Source organism: Poecilia latipinna, unplaced genomic scaffold, assembly GCF_001443285.1.
Source record: "Poecilia latipinna isolate Pla-1442-1.1 unplaced genomic scaffold, P_latipinna-1.0 Scaffold1974, whole genome shotgun sequence".
Classification (NCBI taxonomy): Eukaryota; Metazoa; Chordata; class Actinopteri; order Cyprinodontiformes; family Poeciliidae; genus Poecilia; species Poecilia latipinna.
Window position 1 is genome coordinate 29,166 of NW_015114590.1, and position 15,081 is coordinate 44,246.

The 15,081-nt window shown below is 39.9% G+C and overlaps 2 protein-coding genes across 4 annotated transcripts in view; one reads left to right on the forward strand and one right to left on the reverse strand.

The window, feature by feature from the left end:
* Positions 1 to 5,403, reverse strand: part of gmps (guanine monophosphate synthase) — a 15,813-nt gene extending 10,410 nt beyond the window's left edge. The window contains exons 1-8 of one of the 2 annotated variants that reach the window (XM_015016017.1): positions 5,117 to 5,403; positions 3,257 to 3,429; positions 3,005 to 3,119; positions 2,751 to 2,848; positions 1,785 to 1,888; positions 1,380 to 1,573; positions 871 to 1,036; positions 259 to 410 (exon numbers count right to left, since the gene is read on the reverse strand). In XM_015016017.1, coding sequence (XP_014871503.1) covers positions 259 to 410; positions 871 to 1,036; positions 1,380 to 1,573; positions 1,785 to 1,888; positions 2,751 to 2,848; positions 3,005 to 3,119; positions 3,257 to 3,429; positions 5,117 to 5,143 — 1,029 coding nt within the window. In that variant the 5' untranslated portion in view covers positions 5,144 to 5,403. Of the gene's footprint in view, positions 1 to 258; positions 411 to 870; positions 1,037 to 1,379; positions 1,574 to 1,784; positions 1,889 to 2,750; positions 2,849 to 3,004; positions 3,120 to 3,256; positions 3,430 to 4,439; positions 4,994 to 5,116 lie in introns of those variants that run through there. The other variant, XM_015016018.1, reaches the window with a different exon arrangement.
* Positions 5,404 to 7,176: 1,773 nt separating this feature from the next.
* slc33a1 (solute carrier family 33 member 1) lies at positions 7,177 to 15,014 on the forward strand. 2 transcript variants are annotated; one of them, XM_015016020.1, is made up of 9 exons: positions 7,177 to 7,488; positions 7,927 to 8,384; positions 8,469 to 8,622; positions 8,882 to 9,077; positions 9,876 to 10,075; positions 10,167 to 10,351; positions 10,442 to 10,559; positions 10,727 to 10,942; positions 11,027 to 15,014. In XM_015016020.1, the coding sequence occupies exons 2-9, from the start codon at positions 7,969 to 7,971 to the stop codon at positions 11,192 to 11,194; spliced, it is 1,653 nt and encodes a 550-aa protein (XP_014871506.1). In that variant the 5' UTR covers positions 7,177 to 7,488; positions 7,927 to 7,968; the 3' UTR covers positions 11,195 to 15,014. The 2 variants fall into 2 exon arrangements, with proteins under 2 accessions (XP_014871506.1, XP_014871505.1); XM_015016019.1 differs by having other exon boundaries at positions 7,177 to 7,339.
* The last annotated feature ends 67 nt before the right edge of the window (positions 15,015 to 15,081 follow it).

Consider the following 15,081-nt stretch of genomic DNA (forward strand, 5'->3'; position numbering starts at 1 on the left):
GTCTCACATTCCTTGTCCTTGGAGCTATTTTTAAGAACTACGCATTATTTTTATGTTATAATTTTATTGATACAGTACAGCATATTCTTAGTTTTATTTTTTTTTTTACATTTTTTTTTAGATTTCTGCCGGTCGGTTTGCTGCCGTTAAACCCAAATTCCCCTAAATGTGGGACAATAAAGAGTATTTTTATTCTGTAAAGAGCAAAAACCATAAAGGACCGTTTCAAACAGAATTGTCAAAAAAGCTCCTGCTCACTTTGACAAATGTGTCTCCAATAATCTTCCTTTTCTCTTCAGGATTGGTGGTCATATTTAAAGTTTTACTGATGCGTTTCCGTGGCGTTCTGTCCTCGTCAGAGATTGGAAGAGTTGTCGTCCCGTTGTAAAAGGTGTGAGCTGCATTTACCACTACAGAAACGAACACACTGACGGTTAATTTATATAGAATAATTACACATGCAAAACTCAGTAAATTAAATAAAGGAAGAACATATATATATATATATATATATATATCCTCTAGTATAGTATATCCTCTCAACAAACTGTTGAGAGGATATACTGTCAAGAACATCTACATAGTTTTCAGTTGCCAAATGTTTCTATATTTAAAAAAAAAACTTTTTTGGTCTTATTATTCAAATTTTCTTTAAAAATTAAATAAATAAACAAACAAACAAACAAGGTTCACTTTTGAATGTGACTGAAAATCTGATTTTTCACATTTATCAACCTGTAAATGTCACAACTTAACCACTTTTCTTAAAAGCCGAAACAGATTAGCAAAATCTTCAAATGTTTCCTGTAGAAGATCCAGATAAAAATACTTCTCCAGTAACTACAGAGCAACTAAAAGCGTGTTTCCTACCTTTGAGTTTAATGCCCAGCTTGGTGAGGGCCTCCTCCACACTCAGACTCTCTCTCTTCCTCATGAAGCCGTTGTCGATGTGAACTGCTATCACCTGCTCCTGGTTTAGAGCTTTGTTCAAGAGAGCAGTGCAAACTGTCGAGTCGACTCCACCGCTCAAAAGCACCTGTGGATACCAAGAAATTACTTTGAGTTGAACCAAGATCAATATTTTATCAACTTAATGTTATTTTACACAACTCATCATTATGACTTAACCACCTAGGGCGCTGTGAAAAAAAAGGTGAAGTTTAAAACTCCCGCTAAAGCGCAGAACCAAGTCAGGACTTTAATTCAACAGAGTGAATTCAAATCTTGCCACTTATCTTCAAACTGCCACTACTGTACCCGCCTCCTAATCAGCTACAGCACTTCACACGAAGTTCAATAGTCAGAAAATATTCTTTCTTCCAGAAGGAAATAAAAGCAAAACATTTTTTTTCCCTCCAAGTTTAGGCAGTTTCACTCACCAGAACTTTAGACGCGCCCACTTTTTCTCTGATTTCATTGATGCAAACCTCCTGCCGGTTGTGCACGGTAAAGTTACTTGTGCAACCCGCAATCTCAAAGAGGAAGTTGCGCAGCATCTCCATCCCTCGCTCTGTTAGGTCGACCTCAGGGTGAAACTGGGTCCCATACAGCTTCTTCTGTTCATTAGCAATCCCTAGATTGAAAGCAGGGCTTTTTTTTAAAAAAAAAATCATGACCGAACAATGTGCCGTTTGAACTTTTGAATAAAACCACTCTAATATGCAAAGAATACGCTGCATATCGTTTTTAAAATATGCACAGGAGTTTATGCATGCTTATAGGTTTTATGACAACAATGCAGATTATGCAAACTCTGGGTGAAGGTTATCTGAAGTGCTCCTCACCAGCGATGATGTTCCCTGACTGAGCCACCACTTTAAAGCCATCAGCCACTTTATCCACACTGTCACCGTGGGTCAGCAGCACCAGCTCCTCCTTCTGAAGGCCTCTGATAAGAAACACAGACACAAGCGACAAATGAAGATATGAAGAGTTTACTGATCTCTAGGGTGATAATTATTGCGTACCCCCAGTGCTTGTGGTAGGAGTCTAGAACAACAATAATTGTGACATTTTTTGTCATATCAGAGGGAAAAATTTGTCGACACTTTTATATTTCTGATCAAATGGGTTTTGTTTTTTTTCGGATTGTGTGAGAAATTGCATCTTTCAAGAAGAAATAAAATGTAAAGGAATTAATGTGACTCTAAAGATTACCTATTGTTAAACTTATCTAAATAAGTAAGTCTGCAATGTAGTTAAGATTAGTTTAAATTTAAAGTTGAGTGAAATATGCTGCAGGGCAAGTAAAGCTGGAACAATTAACTGGATTGTGACGAATCAATTATCAACTAATTTAGTAATTGATTGTTAACTAGAAGAGACAAACTTCAGAAAAGGTTATTTGTTAAAAATAACATTTTCACGTTAATGTTATTTTTTTTTTTACTACAAATGCATCATTTGTTATAAATAGAATGCTATGTTCTTTTTCTTTTAGGCAAGAAAATGTTTTTTTTCTTATTTAAAACAAGATTTGAATTATTTGTTTAGTAAGGTTTTTTAAAAATATTTATATTATATAAAATCTGCAGAATGTGCCAGTCTTTTTTAATCCGTTTAATTGGTCAATCATCAGAATAATCGATTACTAAAATAATCGATCGCTGCAGTCCTAAAGCCGGGAGAATTTACATGAATTTTAAAAAAGTACATATTTCATAACAACAACAACCTTTGAACTAATATTTTTTGCAACAATTACACTTGCATACTTCAGATAGTTAATGAATAAAAAGTTTCTACATTACCTGAAAAGGGAGCACGTGTTGTCCAGCACAATGTTGAACACTCCGTCCTCCCTTACGCTCTTTTTATGGACTGTACCGCCAAAAACTTTATTCATCATCTATGGCAAACAAACACAGAGTTAATAATTACACACCGACTCAGTTATGGTGCGCTTGAAATACAGTAAATCATTTCAGAGAGTAGAAGAAATACTGCGGTTCCTTATCTTAAGAGGCAAACAGCAGCTTCAAGTGTGAAGCATAGATAAAGCTACCTGCATCCCATAGCAGATGCCAAGTACGGGCTTCCCTATGGTGAATATGGCCTGGTCGAAATAAGGAGCATCTTCTGCGTAAACAGAGGCTGGACCGCCTGAAATAATGATGGCTCTAAGGAGTGAAAAGAGGAAAAACCATAAAGACAGTGCAAAACCACAAAACACCTTCACACTTCAATTTAAAGAAAGCATACAAAAAGGGAGAAAAACTATAAAATAAAGGCACTTCCCCACCCCCAGGGTTCTCACCTGTAACCCTGTTCTCTGAGGGCAAAGGCAGGGGTCTCTAAAGGGAGGATCTCTGAGCGGACACACAGCTCCCGCACTCGTCTGTCGATCACCTTCCCATATTGTGCTCCTGCATCCAGGATGGCAACCGCCCCCTCGCAAGATCCGTTCTGCGCTGAGGTGCTGATATCCAGCTGTGGATGGAGTTTCACAGACACATTAACATGTTGATCAAATCTCATCTGTTTTTATGATTTTAAAAAGAGAAACGCATGCGAGAGTTACATAAACACAGACTTAAAACTCAAGTGTCAATGCCAAGTCGGTAGTTCTGCACGAGAGCCGGCACAGTGAAGTCAACCTCTCCAAAACTTTCCTGTGCTCCATCTTTAACCTCCTTGAGGAAAATGTGACTCACAAATAGGCGTAACGTGATTAGGAACATGTGAGCCACAACATCTAGACAGACAGGCACTCTTTTAAAACATGCTGCAACCATTCAGAAAAATCATGTGAAACCTCAAGCTAGTCAAGGGTTATTAGCTTGAGCAGCTTCTTAAATGGACATTTTGGTCCAGTGAAACTGGAGCTAAAAGAGGGAAACCGGGATTTCAGGGAAGGATGTTGATAGAGAGATTACCAAAAACAGAAACAATATTACAAAAAAAAAAAAAACTGTTTATGAAACACTAAAGTACTAAACATCCCACAGACCATTGCTCTATCCATCATCATTATCAGAAGATGAGAGAATAGCAAATCTAGCCGGGCATGGCTCCTTTCTGTAACATCTGGACCATTTATCTAGTCAGAGTCTTAATGTGTTACATTAAATTTTCTAGTGAAATATACCCCTTTATAAGCTGATGAGGAAAAAAGGTTCATGGACTACAAGTATTTAAAAGGGTATTGAGTCATGTTTACTCTAGGATCTTGGTCCATGTCGAGGTATTATGGAACCTTTGTTTTATGGCATATGCTTGAGTGACAAACACACATCAGTTGAGGACCTACAGAAATGGAAGCGCCAACCAATAAACCACGTCAAAACAAACCCATGAAGAGCATAAAACGAGAAATATGACCCACGTGAAAAGTGAAAGCATATTTTTAGTTGTTTCTAAAATGCACAATATGCTGTTCTAATACCTAGAGGTGGGATAGAAATATTTAGTAACCAAGAATGCTCAGGAAAAGTACTTACCAGATGACCCGCTAACATCGCAGTGTCAGTTTTAAGTTTGCTCAAACTAGCCTCGTCAGATTGTTAGCAGACTGACACTTAAAGTGACGTTATTTTAGCTCAAACTGAGTGACAGCAGCCTTGCAAAGTAAACGAGATTGACGCAAGTTAACGTTTTAGTTTCGAAGCCGACCCTGCGGCTAAAATAAATAAATATTATGTAATTATTACACTGTTAACGATGCTGTCCTAACATATTCATCCCTGCTAACGCTTGCTAGCTAGTGGTAGCGTGCTAGCGAGCGAAGAACACACAGTAAGGAGCGTTAGCCCGTTAGCAGCACGGTTAACAGAGCTATGCTAAAAACCACGTCGCGCCAGCAGCTGCAGGCACTTACTCGACGAAGACGCAAATGGTGGGAAAAATATGTGACAGACTTGCTTTCATGTCAGATGAGTCTGATATATGACGCGTAGCTAGTTAGCAGTTATGAGCAACATGTAAATGGGGAAACTGCAACAGGCACACAGCGGACTACCCGCACCTCCGTGGGGCTGTTGGTAACATGCTGACTAACTTTCCCCCCCTTGAGGTGCACAGAGGCCGTCTATAAACCGCGGGTACTACGGCTTCCGACATCAAGTCACCCGGGCCACTCGGTACTAGAGTCGCGGCGCGGAGTAACCTATCCACTGACCTTGCTGTCTCCGTTGCACAGAGCCATGGGGGTCTGCCGCTGTTTTCAGTGTTCCCCTTCGCCTCACTGTCCCAGGTCTCACACTGAAAGAGGGCTGCTGGTTAGCTCCTGGATCAGCACGCCGACTACTGCTGGAGAGGCAGACTGTGCTGTGGGTCTAGTGAAGCTCCGCTTTCTCCCCTCATGGGTGGAGCGCAAAGTGAAATTCAACAGATAGTAAAGGGGAAGGGTAGGAGGCGTTGGAGGCTGAGAATCAGCCTACAACAAATAGAGACGGGACGGCCCTTTTAATTACCTTTAAACAATAATAAACGGTGGGTTTGTATGTACACGGAGCTTAAATACCACTAGCCAACAGATGTTTCATCCTTTTATTTAATTCAAAAAGTATTTTTTTTTGAATTAATTGTTGTTGTTACTCATTAAAATTTCTTCAAAGAGTTGACTCCAACATCCCAACTCTTAGCCCGTGAGGATGCAACGAGTAAGATGAAGCATTGATGAATGCCTTTCCATCTTCTGCTAAGACACCCTGGAGGGTGTGTTTCTCTAGCTATTTCGTTTTACCTAGAAGGAAGCTGAAATCTTACCTCATATGACCTGTGGGGGGGAAAAAAAGATTTATATATTTTGCACTGAGCTAATGCAGATTAGATTATGTTGAGAAAAAACATTCCCTAAACTAGCTAATATAGGTGTAAAATCCAAGTGGAAGGATCTATCAAAGTTTCACCTGAAGGTCAAATGGTTTTCAACACTGACCTCTGAGGTCTTAAATGAGAGTGATTGGTAGATGCACCAGGTAAACATGTTAACAGATATCTTCAGACATTAAGTGATTTAAGCATGGTAGGTCTAGTGAAATAGGGGTGAAAATATGGTATTGTAATAGCATCCCTTCATCTCAAACTATATCTCGGTAAGTGGTGGTAATGGCAGCTTTACATCAGTCCTTTCATCACATGCTGTGTCATTAAAATAAGCCTCTGTCTTGTCACATGTTTGCAGTTGGGATAAGCAACTTCACATGGGCTCAAACCAACCCGCAAGCCTGACCATGTCGTTATTCATTACATTTTAATTTAATGTGGAGTCATGGGTGCAACATGACTCCACGTCACTATGTGATTAAATACTATCTAGATTAAGCAAAAGAATAATTTCAAACAATGTTATCCTTCAGTAAATTTTGTCCAGTCATCTTTTAAAAAAAAAAACAGTTCTAAAGTAATATGCCTTCTCTAATATATACAAGGAATGGGTTCTTTTAATAGCGCAGTGTTTTAATTTGTTCTAGCTGTGTGGCCATAAAATAAACAAAGGTAGAGCATGGCTAAGGGGGAAAAACTTTTTAAATTGCCTGTATTTTATGGCGATTGAAGTAAAATCACTCTCATTTAAGACTAAACTTTGTAATGAAGTTTAGTGTTCATCAGGATCATGTCTGCTGCTGCATGCATTCCTGTTGTATTTTGATTTAACCAGCTGAATAAGCAAGCGACACTCCACTGGTCATTTTGTCGCTACAAAAAAAAGTGTGGTGGTTAATCCTCAAAAGTCTGACAATCCATCCTGGAGACTTCAAACTCATAAACCAATAAAACTGAGTTTTTACCATTCCATTTAACTGAATTGTATTTTACTGTAGTTACATTTTATTTTGGTATTAAAAGTTGTTGCTTTTATCTTTCAATGCATCTGTTTATTATGGATGAGAGCCAATTACTTTATTGCAGCTTGTCATTTTGCATTTAGTTTCTCCTGTTTAATTTGTCTTTTATTTTTTTCTATCCGCAAACATATCTGGATGTTTTATTTAGAAGAAATAATCAATATCAAAATAATGACAAATTCAAAAGTTTAGATTTTTGTTTTATCTTTCCCATTTCGTTTTTGCTTTAGACATAACATTATTATGATTATTATAATTGTTATTATTATTATTATTATTGTTGTTGTTGTTGTTGTTGTTGTTGTTGTTTTTGTTGTTGTATATTGAGTATCTTCTCTTTTTTTCCCTCTCGGAAGACAGGCGTTGGATTTGTTTCCTTCCATAGCAAAAAACCTTCCGTCTTTTTGCTCATTGCTTCTGAAGAGGAACTTCGTGCAGTGACGTTTTCAGACACGTCAGCTAAAGTTACCCGGACACATTTCCGTGCTGCACACTACGCTCTTCTTGGCTGTCCTGTGTTTTTGTCCATCGATGTGTTTTTAAGTTAAACGGTAGTCTAATTATTTCTCTTTATTCATTTCATCTATTAGGACGTTACCGTGTTTTAGCCGAACAATCTTATGAAACAAGCCGCTGATTGACTCACTCATTCCTCTAATTTTGTGTGTTTGTTTCTGCTTTGGCATGCTGTCATCACCAGGTATGCATGAACCCATCCGCTTTCCTTTTTCTTTTCTTTTGTGCATGATTTGTGGCTGTTTCTGAGTTTATTCTGTGAGCGTACAATGTTGTTTACTTTTAAACGACACCAGAGTGAAACCAGCAAACCTCATGTTAATTTTTCACTGACTTGGCTTATAATTATACTTCCTGTTAGAGATCAATGGATGTATTCTTGACATTTCTAAAATGTAGCACTTTTTTGATGATTCTTCTCACGCCTTAAATCAAACCTGCTTCTGAATGTGTTTCTTCCTTTCCGCCGTTTTTTCAATGGATTTCAATAATTTATTTACATTTACCTTTCCAACCATGGCACATTTGGAGAAGACATTAGCTGATTTACCCAGAAGCCTCAAAAGACAGACTAGAAACTCCATGTAATTGTTTTATGGGTATTTTTATTTTCTTCTTCCAGATTTATTGTGGGCACAGCAGGTTTGATGCCCTCTGCTCCATCATGGAGCCCTCAGATTTGACGACACGCAGGAACGGGCTACAGAGGAGAGTACCAGGTGCCTCCACCCTGTCTGAGCACATCGGCTCAATGGACAGAGGGGAGACGAGTTCTCCTGAGCCGGAGACGGAAGAGGAGGCAGACAGCCTCATCAGGAGCTCAGACAGAGAGAACAGGAGGCGTCACCGGGTTCGGCCGGGTATCCGTGGTGAACTGGGGAATATAGCACTTCTCCTGTTCCTCTATGTGCTGCAGGGGATTCCCTTGGGACTGGCTGGCAGCATCCCCCTAATCTTACAGAGCAAGAGCGTCAGCTACAAAGACCAAGCCTTCTTCAGCTTCGTCTTCTGGCCGTTCAGTTTGAAGCTTTTCTGGGCACCGCTGGTGGACGCCCTGTACTTCAGCAGGTTTGGGAGAAGGTATGACGGACACCCAAGTACGGATGATACTGTTATATATGCTTTTGTTTTCGTCTCTGAGCTTGTTGTCATGTGTTTCTGCAGGAAGTCGTGGCTGGTGCCCACTCAGTACCTGCTGGGGCTGTTCATGCTCTATCTTTCGGCAACAGTCACCTCACTGCTGCAGAGCGAGGAGGGGCCCAAGGTGGGCACGCTCACTGCAGTCTTCTTTATGCTTGCCTTCCTGGCAGCCACACAGGTAACCATTAACAAGCACACATATGCAGTGCTTTGCAAAAGTTTTCGTGTCCCCATGAACTGTTTCACCCTACAGGTAGAGCGCCATAGAATTATGAAGTGGAAAGATAAAATGTGCAACTTTTGTTTCAAAAATCAATGAAATTAAAAAATTATTTTCTTTTGCTAAAGAAAATTCTAAGTACAAACTTAAAACTTCTTCTTTCTCCCTCTCTCTCTCTCTCTCTCTTTCTCTCTCACTATCTCTCTCTGTGTACTAGGATATAGCTGTGGATGGCTGGGCCCTCACCATGTTGTCTAGAGAAAATGTGGGCTATGCGTCTACCTGCAACTCCGTAGGCCAGACGGCGGGGTATTTCCTGGGGAACGTGCTCTTTCTGGCTCTGGAGTCTGCTGAATTTTGCAACAAGTACCTCCGAATAGTGCCCAAAGACACCGGCATCGTCACCCTGCCAGGTACATGGACACACTACTGTTGAATTCTGAGGTGTGGTGTAAAAAATACATATAATCATAAATGATTTTAAAATGTTTTACTTCAACGTTTCCTGTACCATTCAAATTAAAATCAAACAAATCTGCTAGGGGTGGGTTTTTAAAAAAAAAAAGCTGCAGTAATCTGGTTGCATAAGGGCGGCACACCTTTACACTAATACTTCTTTGACACACCTTTGACTCAATTTCAACATTTCGTGTTTGTTGGTACAAGCCTCTCATCAGTTACGGCAAATCAGACTGAATTGAAATAAACCTCAGCTGTCCAGCTCTTCGTTTAACGCAATGATCTGAACATACAAATGTATCAGACTACCTAACCATTCCACATAAATATATACCTAACATAGCACAGGCAAGGCGGGTACCAATAGTTGGAAAGAATGTACTGCAGCGGTGAAATTATTAAACTTGCACATCATTTTAGAGACAAAACAGCAACACGGAAGAGGCTGTTGGGATCTCTGGTTTTAGAAGAAGGAATTCAGTAAGAAAGGAGGTTTGAAGACTTGACACTAAACATCCTGGACTGACTACAATATTCCCAAACCTTGTGGGTGAATGCATCATGGTCTGAAGAAACCAAACGTCTGCTATTATGCCAAGCATACGTCTAAAACCGCAAAGGTTTGAAGAATCTTTGCAAGGCAGAGTGGGCAAATGTACAAAATGTGCTGATGTATTGAAAATGATTGTTTTTCTTATTTCTGCTAGGTTTAGGCTGATGATTTCAGTCGATCTTTTGTTCTTCTGTTGCAGATTTTTTATTTTTCTGGGGGGTTATATTCCTAGTCTCCACTACCCTGGTGGCCATCCTCAAAAGGGAGAACGATCACAGCAGAGGCAGGAGGAACGTCCCGGAAGAGACTCAGGGTGTCACGGAAACCTACAGGCTCCTGTTCTCCATCGTCAAGATGCCCACAGTCTTCACTTTTTGTTCCCTGCTCCTCACAGCTAAAGTACAGAACTGCTAACAGCAAGATGACTGGTGTAGTCTGTATCTGAAGAAAACTCATGGTGAAAATATTTTATTTTTTTTTTTTGCATTAGATCGGTTTCTCTGCAGCAGATGCCGTTACAGGTCTGAAGCTGGTGGAGGCTGGAGTCCCCAAAGAGCAGCTGGCGCTCCTGGCGGTTCCCATGGTGCCTCTGCAGATCCTTCTGCCGGTGATCATCAGCAGATACACGGCGGGGCCCCGACCCCTTGACGTCTTTTATAAAGCCTTTCCGTTCCGGTAAGCGCTCACGTAAAGTGGAGAAGTTGACTCACTTTGTGTTTGTATGCTGTAAGCAAAGAGCTAGCGGAGTCCTGTTCTGTTACGCAGGTTGCTTATCGGGCTTGAGTACGCTCTGCTGGTATGGTGGACCCCCCATGTGAAGCAAGAAGGAGGATTCCCACTTTACTACTACGCCATAATCCTGCTCAGCTATGCATTGCATCAGGTTTGTTGTTTTTCTCCGTTTGTCTCTGCTGGTTGCTCTGCTTAACTACAACCGTCAAATCCAGTCTGACTTCCTGAAACCTGTTCAAGTAAACCGGATGATGAGCGTTTGCAAACCTCTCACAGTAAAACACTTAAACACCTTGTTTTTTAATTTGGTGTCCCTAGGTGGCGCTGTACAGCATGTACGTGGCCTGCATGGCCTTCCACGCCAAAGTGAGTGACCCCCTCATAGGAGGGACCTACATGACGCTGCTTAACACAGTCACTAACCTGGGAGGAAACTGGCCCTCCACCGTGGCTCTGTGGATGGTCGACCCTCTGACCTCTAAGGAGTGCCAGGGGGCCGTGGGACAGAGCTGCAGCTCGTCACTGGAGGCGGAGGTGAGTGGCACGCGAGAGAGCAGAAAACCACAGGGTGTGTTTTTATTTATAAACTAAACCCCTCTTCCCCCCCCCCCCCCCCAGTTGGGTGTCAAGGAAGGAGGCGTTTGTGTGACGACCATGGACGGCTACTACGTGGAGTCTGTGGTGTGTGTCGTCATCGGTTTGCTGTGGTGGCTGTGGCTGGGGAAGAGGATGAGGCGGCTGCAGGAGCAGAGCTCGTCTGCGTGGAGATGCAGGGTGAACCAGTGATACGAATCCTACAGACATTTCAGTAGTGAGCTGCACCTTCATTTTCTGCTCCAAAACCAGCTGGACTCACAGTCGTTCCCACACAGCAACGTTTTGCTCTGGTCTGGCTTTTTCGCTGCCGGATCGAGGGGACACTTACCATTAAACATGCCACTTTAATGTACACACATATGAAGTAAGCCACCATCACTGTCTTCTTCTTTTTATTTTTATTTTTTTTAAACTATTGCCGCCGTCTTATAAAGTGTCCTAGTAGATTTTTACCATGTTGTGCTGCTTAAGCAAAACCAAACAAAGGCTGGGTCAAAGAAGATCTTGACAATTATTTTTTTTTCATCTGAAAAAAGAATTTTTTAAGATGCTTTATGGGTTTTAGTACTTCATCTTCAAACCCATCTATCTTTCTTATATGAAAGGAATATTCACAGAGCCAGATGCACTAATCTTAACTCAAAGCACATGTGAAGATTTCTCCTCATATCCCTGACCTGAACTACGAAGCAGGAAAAGAGTCTAAGTGCAGTTCAGAGAGAAACAGTTAGAGAAATAGGACGCGGTTACGTATAAATGTTTTAAAAAGAAAAAGGATAAAGAATATCTACAGTATGCAGAAATATCTTCTCTTCATTGTCCCTGTTTCAGTTTAACTAAGGAGAACATTTTGGGAGACATCTTACTATAATATTTATAGTATTCTATAAATATTATACTATAATATCATATACTCTACTGTACTATAATATATTTATAATTTAAATCCATACAAAGGAATAAAATAATTTTTGTCTCCTCCATTGTAGAAGGGTGCTGCATTAAATATTTGTCTTGTACTTTCATATCAGTCATATTAGTTATAGAGTTGGACCAATCAAGCCCCTGCCAGTTTCTGGTTTTCTTTGATCTCTGACCTGCCGGTTTCTGTTCATCCTCTGACTGTAGTACAGAAGAGGAAAACAGGGGCGGCAAGTTCTTTGATAGGTGTTGTAGTTTTGTATTCAAAAGAAAATGAAGGAATAACACGGTTATCCCCATTTATGCACAAAATTGATCTGATTTTGTCAGAAAATGTGCATTATAGCATCTGCTGCTGGTTCAGATGTTTATGTCCTGAAAATAGCAAAGGAATGTTTGGATTATTTATTTGAGCCTGAAGATTGCAATTTGAAATCCTAGGCGGCAGAAAATTAACTTTAACTTAGAAGGCATGAGTGCTGGTGAATATGCCGAGAGCAGAATAAATTCACTTCTATTCCACTCCTGGCCACTGTAATCTCTCACGCGTGGATTTCTGCTGCACTAATCCAGCAGCACGAATACCAGATTACGATGAAAATGCTAACGGTATGAATTTGAGTACGTTAGCATCAGTTGCTACATTCCAAACGTGTGCTACCGCTGTTACCATGGTGATATACTGTGCAGCCTAATTTAGAAAGTTGCAACAGAGACGGTGATTTTCACAAGCTGCATCCAGCTGAACAAGACTGAAACCGGCCACCAGACGAGACGCACATGTTTAAATACATTGTAAACAATCAGCGCTACCGCTGCTTTTATCGCGTAGCCGTGTACGTTAGCTAGATCAATAATTTACACAGAAATAATCTGCATATTTTATTTACTTTGACCGTGTTGCTTTCGGCGGACTGAAAATATTACTTTGATTTCATGTCACTCTAAAAATATAGTCATTACGGTGGACGGCGTTGTGATCCCAACTCAGGACGTTACAACCGATTAGTGACGGTGTGACGCTGAAGTACTGCAGAGCGGGATGGACACACTCAACCCGGCTTCATAGTTTGCTGCCCAACTCCCAAGTTCAACCTGTTATGATTTAAAATACTCAGATTTCTAACATGTTTCATCATTTCTATTGTGGTTGGTTTTGTTTCTTTAAACCGTGCCTTGTTTAGTGTCTTCAAGTCAGTTCATTGTCAAAACTTTTATCTGAATTTGAAAAATGAAGGTAGGTTATGCTGCCATCATGTGGCAGAGAAGGGGGACTGCTAATTACCCACACTTTACACTGTTGCCCTCAAATAATTGTGAAGGTACTCAAGTTCCTTTGAGTTTCTCAACACACTAGAGCTTTAATCCGCCAGTTGTTTCTGTGCGCCAGTGGAAGTGTGCGCTCCTTAGAGAAGAATTAGATTTGCACTTTGTAATCTAAAAACTCGTCGTCGTCTATATGGTTAAATGAATGGAGATGCCGAAACGTCATTTTGCCTTTTTAAAATGATACAAAACTTCCATGAGCAATTACAAACGATGGTCAGTATATTGGTTTGGGAAATCTTTTCAGTGCAGCTTTTTCCAGTTTGTTGGTTGCATTGTAACTGCATTTACTGCACAAGTTCATATTATTACAGGAAACATTTAATATCTATTTAGTCTGTTTAGATAAGTGGATGATGTCATGGATACCTTTACATCGTATCAGCCATGAGGGACGATTAGTGCGAGTGTAACGTCTGAATGGTGGTTACCAAAATTCCCTGGTGAAAACATTGATAAGGGTCGTTTGTAGCTTGTGAAATACATTAAATATATTGATTTGAGGAGCTGGTACTTGCTGTTGTTTATAATAAATGCACTGAAAGCATGATTTATATCAAATGAATTAGTTGGACAACAGGAAACAAGGGAAAAGCGTCTAAATTACGTGTTTTTTTTTCTGTTCCTGAGCCTTCTACTCTTTTTAAATGTGTATCTGTCCTTTTTATATTAGACATTAATTAAGCTCGGCTCACAGCAATATTATGAGAATGTTTTATATTTACTTGCTGCAGATCATCCATTTAGATAGTTCTGTCATTGACACTGTTTACTGATTTAGTTTGATAATTGGTGTTTTTCCAGGTGGTGGGCAACTACTTAAGAGTTTTATTATATTATTTTATTCTATTCATAATATATATATTTTTAGTTCTTGCACAGCTTTAGTTTACTGCGATTCAAATTCCACAATAGGGTGCCAAAACAAATTTGCCCAGACTCAGGCCCCGTCTACATTTATTTGCATCTGACGTTTTGTTCTTGTCCGCACAAAAACAAAGGTTTTGGTCAAATAAATTGCGATTTAAAAGGCTTTCAAAGGTTTATTGACAGATGGTTTTATTGTCAGTGAATTTTTTTTCTTTTTTCTTCATTTTCCTTACAAACAAACTGTTTTTAATATCTGACTAATGAAGCCAAAGCTTAGAAGCTATGGACTTCTCCAGGAATAATTAGATCAACTTAAGACATCTGAATTGAAGCATTTACTAAATTGGAATTTTTTTTCTACATTCCAAAGTCTTTAAGATAATAAAATAAAATAAAATCATAACCACTGTGGTTCTAAAGGCTTAATTTCAATTGGATGGAACAAAATGAAATTTTGACGTCATTTTTGTATCGAAGGTGGAACCTGGAAAGTCTGAATTTGAAAATTATTTTACCATCCTTATGATACTCTGTAGATCCTCTTGGATTTCTGTCTGCTCTGCTCTCAGGCTCTGCTTGTTTTTACTACCTTGAGTCTTTTCCTTCCACTGTCACCATGTGCTTGTGTCATAACTGGGAACAGACTGGAATGTGTGTAATCTTAATGGTTGGATTAATCTGGTCGCACACTTCTGGATGGTGGTTGGACCCATTTGTCCTGTGAAGTGCCTTGAGGTGACATTTGTTAATGAGTGAAGTGATGCTACACAAATAAACCGAGTTCAAAGTAAATCCCACGTTGTAACAGAATCCCGCCGAAGGAAAAGAACGACTAAAAGTGATTGAATATTGAGATCTCAATAAATATTTGTAATTAAAAACATACACTTCATCAGGTTTGCGTCTCTTTTTCTGTGACTGATGGAGGGAAAACAAACAGACACGATGTGCATGTTTTC

Bases quoted from the DNA above. Each gene is read 5' to 3' on its own strand.
- slc33a1 (XM_015016020.1), top strand. From the start codon at position 7,969: ATGGAGCCCTCAGATTTGACGACACGCAGGAACGGGCTACAGAGGAGA. The intron at 8,385-8,468 runs GTATGACGGACA...GTGTTTCTGCAG, and splicing joins TTCAGCAGGTTTGGGAGAAG to GAAGTCGTGGCTGGTGCCCA. The intron at 10,943-11,026 runs GTGAGTGGCACG...CCCCCCCCCCAG, and splicing joins GCTCGTCACTGGAGGCGGAG to TTGGGTGTCAAGGAAGGAGG.